General features: G+C 41.0%; 1 protein-coding gene across 4 annotated transcripts in view; it reads right to left on the bottom strand.

Annotated features, from left to right (window-relative positions):
- LOC136709609 (F-BAR and double SH3 domains protein 2) overlaps nt 1–8,339 on the bottom strand; it is a 98,737-nt gene that overhangs the window by 67,565 nt on the left and 22,833 nt on the right. For all 4 annotated transcript variants that reach the window (XM_066684978.1, XM_066684979.1, XM_066684980.1 and 1 more), the window contains one exon: nt 6,680–6,725. In XM_066684978.1, the coding sequence (XP_066541075.1) occupies nt 6,680–6,725 (46 nt within the window). The remainder of the gene's footprint in view (nt 1–6,679; nt 6,726–8,339) is intronic.

Raw genomic sequence — 8,339 nt, 5'->3', positions numbered from 1 at the left:
CTCCCCCTGTCTCCATCAGCTTCTCTCTCTCTCTTCTCTCTCTCTCTCTCTCTCTCTCTCTCCCTCTCTCTCTCTCTCTCTCCAAGATGGGGGCAGGGGAAGAGTAAGAAGGGTGAGGCATGTTGCTAGGCAACAATTTTCTCACCAGAGCTGATGGTTCTTGCAAAAGGTAATGAATACCTGCGCCGTAAACTGTTTGATTAGAACTCTCACACACACACACACACACACACACACACACACACACACTCACACTCACACTCACACACAGTCTCTCTCTCTCTCTCTCTGATGCAGAAGCTCAGTACTCATCAGTATTTTTACTGTATATTCACTCACTATTTTAGAGAAAGGTTAGAGCATAATAACTATATAATTAATATTCAGAAATTATTTTTAATACTTGTTATTCAGAAACTACTATGAATTATTCCGTATCCACTATGACGTATACATTCAGAACTCATGTATTGTAAACAAATAAAAACATTCAGCGGCTATTATGAATTATTTAATGCATACTGTAAATTATTTATTATCCACTACAAACGACTAGGTATCTGCTATTATTAGTGAATAAAGAAACTTATTATAAAGTATCCTCAATCAATATTTCAGTAACTTATAAATCATTAATAACATTTCCTGTTATTCTTGAGAAATGATTTTACAATTTTTTTTTTTTTTATTATTAATGATTTATAATTGGCTATTCAATTTTAAAAACAATAACGCATACTGTGTTTCAACCTCATAGTAGAGGGGGTTAACCCTGGTGATGTGGAGTGATGTGTACAGTAGGGAACCAATCAGAACTCGGCTGAGGCTGCAGGAGGCCCCTCCCCCCCCCCTCCCCCTCCCCCCATCCTTTCCAAAACAAGCGCTCCTCTGTTCGTTCAGAAAAACAAAGTTTATTTGTGTGGACAGCTGTGCAGTGCTGTGCTCAGAGGGAGACGTAGCCAAAAAACACCCAGACAAGATCTAAAGCCTCGGATTCAGAGCCGCAAGCCTCCAACAAAACACCCTCTATTGCTAACACTCGGCATCATTTAGCGTTTATCATAATCAGTTCACCTACTGACAACTGTAATAATAACAATAATAATATATAATAATTTAATGCGCAAATAATGCAGGTTAAAAACGTATAAATATTAGTAAAATAGTTAAATATTAGCTTTTATTAACTACTACATTATTAACGGAATAACAGCCCCATTACGCTTCCTTCTGTTACTCTCCCTTTCCATCCTGCAATGCCTAATGACTCTTTAGACTTGATTAGAAGGTATGTGTTTGTAATGAGAGCCCTGTAAGATCACGGCAGAGAAAAACACAGACCCTGGTTCAGTTGTTACTGATATGAGGGTAAAAGACAAAAGAAATGCATCTCTGTCTGTGACACACAGATTAAAAACACAAGTTGAGGATTAAGGCGACATGTATAATCCTTTACATCTTTCGGACATAAAACCCACATCCAGGGGTTAAAGATCAAGCCCCACGCGGTTCTAAAGGATAATATAAGGGTGTATATCTTCGTAGACAAACAAAAAAACAGGAGCTTTTATTTTGAGCATCTGGAGCTGGTAACAATGCTTTTTAATGAGAAGAGCTCTGAACAGACCCTGTTTAATTACACCTCAAATCCACCAAACTGTCATCTGCACATGGCCCTCCAGCTCAGCTGGGCTTCCATCTGCATGACTGTGTGTGTGTGTTTGTGTGTGTGTGTTTGTTTTGCCCTGATTATAAGAAGAAATACAAGGCTAGCTTTATTGGCAGCAATACTTACATACTTTAAAAACATAGAAAACATACAGCTGCTGTCCAAAGATTATAGATTTTCCACTGTGAGAAGAAATACTCAACACTATGGGTCTGAAAGGATGTGGAGCTAGCAAGACACCTTAACTTCATTCATTCATTATCTGTAACGCTTATCAAATTCAGGGTTGCGGTGGGTCCAGAGCCTACCTGGAAACATTGGGCGCAAGGCGGGAATACACCCTGGAGGGGGCGCCAGTCCTTCACAGGGCAACACAGACACACACACACACACACATTCACTCACACACTCACACCTATGGACACTTTTGAGTCGCCAATCCACCTGTAATGTGTGTTTTTTTTTTTTGGACTGTGGGAGGAAACTGGAGCACCCGGAGGAAACCCACGCGGACACGGGGAGAACACACCACACTCCTCACAGACAGTCACCCGGAGGAAACCCACGCGGACACGGGGAGAACACACCACACTCCTCACAGACAGTCACCCGGAGGAAACCCACACAGACACGGGGAGAACACACCAACTCCTCACAGACAGTCACCCGGAGGAAGCGGGAATCGAACCCACAACCTCCAGGCCCCTGGAGCTGTGTGACTGCGACACTACCTGCTGCGCCACCGTGCCGCCCACACCTTAACTTAGAAAAGTAAATACATAAAAAAATTAAATAAAAGCCTATGAGAAACAGAAGACGCTACATTGAACTTCCATGTGTCTGCAGACTTCTTTAAAAAACTGAAAGCAAATATATGAAAAGAATGCATGCTGTAACCCAGTCCCTGTATTATGTCCTGGTGATGTAGTGTGGACACATTCAATGAAGCTGTTGAGATTTCTGTATAAACTTCCATTACATTTTTCCCTGGGTGTGATGTATACAGGCTCATGACAGACCTCCCTCCCTGGCAAAGAATAAAACACATGTCTCTGTGTTTGTGGGGGTAGTTACTAATTGACTGAGCCCGTGTGTTTTGTGTGTGTGAAAGGCTTACGTGTGTGTGATGGCATGGCAGAATTTTTCTGTTGCTGTTGTGCCAGGTGCTGGCATTGAGAGACTTGAATTAGAGCCAAGATCGGCCCACATTCATTACTGGGCACCACACACACACATGCTTCTAATCCCATGGGTTAATAATCTGTGGGAATATAATCTGTGGAGCAGTGTTTATCCTAGACTCTGTGCACTGGCAGCCATCATTCCTTCACATTCTTGTGCATGGTCAGAGTAGTGATTCCAAATATGAACACTGCTGCAGACCACAGTATAATGAAAAAGGGTTAAAGTGGAGTGGGGTTCAAATCAGCCGTCACTAAGGGGGGGGGGGGTGATGATGTAGTCGCTTATTCAGTTCAGGGTCGCGGTGGGTCCGGAGTCTACCCAGAATCAGTGGGCTCAAGGTGTGCGCCAGGAAACAAGAGCACCTGGAGGAAACCCACGCAGACACAGGGAGAACACACCACAGTTCACAGACAGTCACCCGGAGCAGGACTCGAACCCACAACCCCAGAAGAGACTACCAGTTGCTCCACCATGCCACCTTCATATGACATTTTGTATACTATTTATGCATTGTTCTTCACAATAAAAGTCTGATCCTATTGTATAGGCTTTAAACAAGGGCTGGGAACCTCTGGCCAGCAGGTCATATAAGGTTCTCCCCTCAACTGTACTTGACCTGCCAGATATTTGCTAGACTTTTATTGTTTACATGTTTCAACATTCTGCAACAGCCATTGGTTGCTACACAAATAAACGATCCTATCAGCTTTGACCACCGTGACTGCAGATTCATCCAACCGCCATATCTCTGGCATTAATAATGTCCACAGTGCAAAAATGCAAGAAATGCGCAAGGCAAAGAAAAGACTGTGGCAATATTTGTGTCTTTCAAGAAAAATGAAAAATGGTTTTCTTTTTTGTTGAAATGGAAAGAAAGTCAATATGCCTCACTTGTGGAGGAGCCTTTACTCTTCTCCAAAAAAGGAGCAGGAGAGCATGACACAGTAGATTTATGTGGTGAGTGAACCGACTGCAAAGGGACTGAGGCTGTATTCTGAAGGCTTGTGAAGGAGTGTTAAGTTCATATTTAATGGCTACAAGAAACTTTGTTGCAGCGTAGTACAGGGATGGGCAGTGTCCACAGCATTTTTTATACTGACATACCATCTCAAAATATTATCGCAGTATATGGTATTACTGAGGGAGGGGGTGCTTTGTCAGCCTTATATCTGTGAGCACAATGTCGAGTGAATTTAGCTAAACACAGCCCGACAGTTCACACCAACACGTGTTGACAATAGAGCCCTGTTTCTGAGAGAGCGCTGGTGGTGGTATAGCACACCACAGCAGATTTGTCAGCGAACTGAAGCTCAAAACACACATATTTAGAGAATAAAGCCATATAACTGTGGACACAAAGTCGTTGTCTGTTTACAGCTTTCTTCCTCTCTCTTTTAAGCCAAACTCAATGCTAAACTTACAACTACAATGGGCTACTGGGCTTGTGTTTTTCCCCTCACATGTTTTCAGACTGTGACATCAGCAGTCATTGAGCTTCCACAGCGCTCCCTCCCTGTGGCTCTCGTAAATGCACATGAACATTTTAGCCGACTTTTAAAAACACAGAACAGAAATTAAACATACCAAACACATCATAAATACCGCCCTCATTTTGAGATATCGTCCACATTTTTAAATACTGCGGACATTTTTAAATATACAGTATTATCGTTACACCGCCCAACCCTAGTCTGGTCCGCAGATATGTAATTGTTAATTTGGCCCGCGGTGGTAAAAATAACTGACTTAAAAGTGAACATTTTATGAAAAATAAAATTATACTTGAGCACATTACCACAAAAAGGCTGGACATATATAAACCCACTTTCTAAAAACGCAGTGAAAACTGACTGTAATTTGTTCATTCGCTTGGAACCTTATATAACAGACAAAAGGACCGTAAAGATATTCAGAGCTTTCACTGACAAACCTTATTCATTCATTCATTGACTGTAAGCAGTCCAATTCAGGGTCACTGGGCGCAAGGCGGGAACACACCCTGGAGGGGGCGCCAGTCCTTCAGAGGGTGACACCCACTCACACACTCACACCTATGGACACTTTAGAGTGGCCAGTCCACCTACCAATGTGTGTGTTTGGATTGTGGGAGGAAACATACTTATTACAAATTTAGAAACTGATGCCTGAAAAAGATATCTGCGACAGAGACATGTTTTACCGCTAAGTCACATCACCTTTAATTTTAATTATAACATTTAATCAATTGGGAATTGAAGATACTAATACTAAGCAGTCCACAGTCACCGTTGTCTGGTTTTCTTCTTCATGCTTCACCATACATTTTCTTGACAGCAGACAGGTCAGTTAAGCATACTAGAAGGCACCCTGTTGTACCATGTAGAATGAAGCCTGGCATTGCCCTGTTAAATAAACAGAGTTCCTGAAAAAGACATTGTCTTGATGGCAGCATATCTGCATTAATGATAACTTCATGCATAAGTATCAGTCTTTTTGTCCACCTCAAATTAATTTTTTGATGAGTTATATGGCTTCCTCTTTGCATAATACAGTTTCAGGTTGCATTTCTTGATGCAGCGGCGTACTGTGTTAAATGAAGCTAATTTTCCAAACTACTCCTGAGCCCATGTTAATGTGTCCAGTTTGGTAGCATGACGGTTTCTCAAACAATACCATCTGAGGGATTTAAGGTCACACAGATTCAGCAGAGCTTTCGGCCCTTGGTTGTACACAGTGAGATCTCCTCTGACTCCTTGAATCTTTTCATAATAATATGAATGACAAAAGGTCAAGGACATTATATATGGCGAAAACTTGAACAGAGAAGAAAGAGTACCTAGCAACAATGACTCTCCTTTACAATATGTGCAATAAAACCTCTCAACGACAGTGTGTACATTGATCTATATATGAATTGTAATCAATCCTTTGCTGTTTGTTCCTTGTAATACCCACAAACCAGCTGTCAACACATCCATTTTTTCCAGACAACTCTTTTGTAAACACAGGATGACATTATCAGCCCTGACACGGCAGCAGCGCTCACATTCTCAGGGCTTTACAGTATCTGGCAGTGGGGTGTTAATCTGGAAGGAGATATTTAATGCTAATGAAAAAGAAATCAGCAGAAATGCTGTTCAACATCGCCGACATCACACTCAGCACAACACCACTGACACGCTCATGATTCAAAACCTCAGGGGAAAACAGCTCATTACAATAAAGACAAGCAGACGACAGCAGAGTCAAACAAGCCAGTGAGGCTCGTTTTCTTTCTCTCTAGTGTCCAGACACAAGACCCAAAAAAACAGCCCAAAGACCACAGATGATAGGCTGGAAGCGTCTGTGCGAGGTCTGGTTAATTAACCAGTATTGATCTGCTCCTGGTGAATCATTATTTCTTGCTTAACGACCAAAATCCAAGCATCTTTCAGACACACACTCATTAGCATTCTGTCGCTAAAAGCTAATTGCAGGGTGTTTTAGTGTAAGGTAAACAAGACATGGCACAGATCCAACACCCACTCAGACCTGCACCTGTATAAAACACTGAATGGCATGAGGAATATAAAACTAATCTCATTTGTGTCAGAAATATCACAGTGGTGTTATTATATTAGGCACTGGATGTACGCATATTAAAAACTGTATGCTAAATAAGCCCCTTGATGTCTTCTGAGGGTCCCTTTTTTAATATCATTTGTCAAAACCCTGGTCAATGATCTAAATTAGGTGTCTGAGTGCAGTGTCAAGAAAGCAGAGAGGGGTAAGACTTATGCTACACACACACACACACACACACACAGAAAAGTGCATACAAATACACATAAATCTTCAACCTCTCACCTGAGCATAATCTCTCTCCAGCGCTGCCTTTTTCTGGCTGTACGTCCTGTGAAAAAAGAGAGATAAGATGTCATCCGATATTATAATATGATCTGAGCAGGCCTCAAAGATTCATAAGCCCCAGTGTCCTCTGCGAAGGGCCATTATGTCTCTACCTACACAGTTTTACTCCATTTAATCTCTGCCCTCAGAGAACCCACAGTCATTTGTGATTTTCACCTATTTCTCTGTCTAATGCTCTGTCAAGACCACGCTTCCTCAAACAAAACTATCTCCTACATGTCCCTATACTGGACAGAGGTGTATCTACATTACAATATATTATGAATACACAAGATAGCCTTGTCTGCCTGTAATCTAAAATTGTCTCACTGAAAAGCACACAAAATATAAAAACAAGAATTCTGTACCAGTGCACAGCTGTCACAACTTGTCTTTCTGTAATAACAAATAATGTATATTTAGTTTTTAAACTGCTCAAAGTAAACACAGTGGTTTAATGTGTACTGAGTGAGTACTGAGCACTGTGAGGCTACCTATGAGGCCAGCCAAACATGGATGGTCATTGAGGGTATGTAAAGTTGGTTTTAAAAATCTGATTTAAGATCCAGTTTGAACTGCAGTGTTAACAAACCTTGGTGTCTTCTGTCTCTAAATGACTATATAGTTTTGGTGATGAACGTGTTGAATAGGCTCCTGTCCCAAATGTTTGTGAACATGGTGGAGGCCTCAAAGTGGGTGTGTAATTACGTTGGCTGCAATGGTGGAAGAAAATAAATACGTGTAATGTTCTAAAAATATGGACCCTGAAGCAAGATAACACAGTGAACAAAACTAACACCGTGTGCATTAACCACCATTTTACACTAATGCTATATCACCATGCTGATTGTTGGAGAGTGACACTTCACCACTTATCTTTTGCTTCATATGAGTCTGTGTCTTTGCCTTAAATATAATTGTAAAGGGAAGTGTGAAGATATACAGTGGTCTTTGTGCAAAATCCCCTTGGTACTACCTTAAAAACACTTAAAATCTTCCATTTGTGGCTCGGACAATCTCTAATAAATGACATTAATACCATACAAGGGTTCCTCGACTTACGATGTTGATCCGTTCCTACGTCGCGTCGTAAACCGATTTTCGGTGTAAGTCGGAACATACGTACATACTGTACGTAAATAACATACTGTAAGCACATATCCTCGGTCCCGAGCCGCGTAACCGTGTATTCTTCCGCCGCGCACACCAAACACGAAATTCGCGTTATGAGGTTTACGACGCAAAACCACTTAAGTCGAATCAAGGCTTTATACAGTAAATGGGAGATGTGTCGTAACCATGAAACATCGTAACTCGGGACTGACGTAACCCGAGGACCTCCTGTATTCTAATAAAAAGGTGTGACTATAAAATACTGTACTATCATTTTCAATTCCACTTCTGTTCTGTTTTGAGTGTGCAGTATATTCTGTACAATAATCCTTTAAACTATTTAGGGAGTGTGAAATAATCAACTGCTATACCTCACTTGTTAATTTACAAATATACTTACTTATTTTTATTATTATTATTTGTTATTCTGCACTTTATAGTCTCTTGTCTATTACTTATTTACTTATTGTGTGTTTTTAAAGTATTGTTGTAATGCAGCTCAATA

Source organism: Hoplias malabaricus, chromosome 11 (assembly GCF_029633855.1).
Source record: "Hoplias malabaricus isolate fHopMal1 chromosome 11, fHopMal1.hap1, whole genome shotgun sequence".
In the NCBI taxonomy this organism is placed as follows: domain Eukaryota; kingdom Metazoa; phylum Chordata; class Actinopteri; order Characiformes; family Erythrinidae; genus Hoplias; species Hoplias malabaricus.
This window is presented reverse-complemented; position numbering and strand designations above follow the sequence as displayed.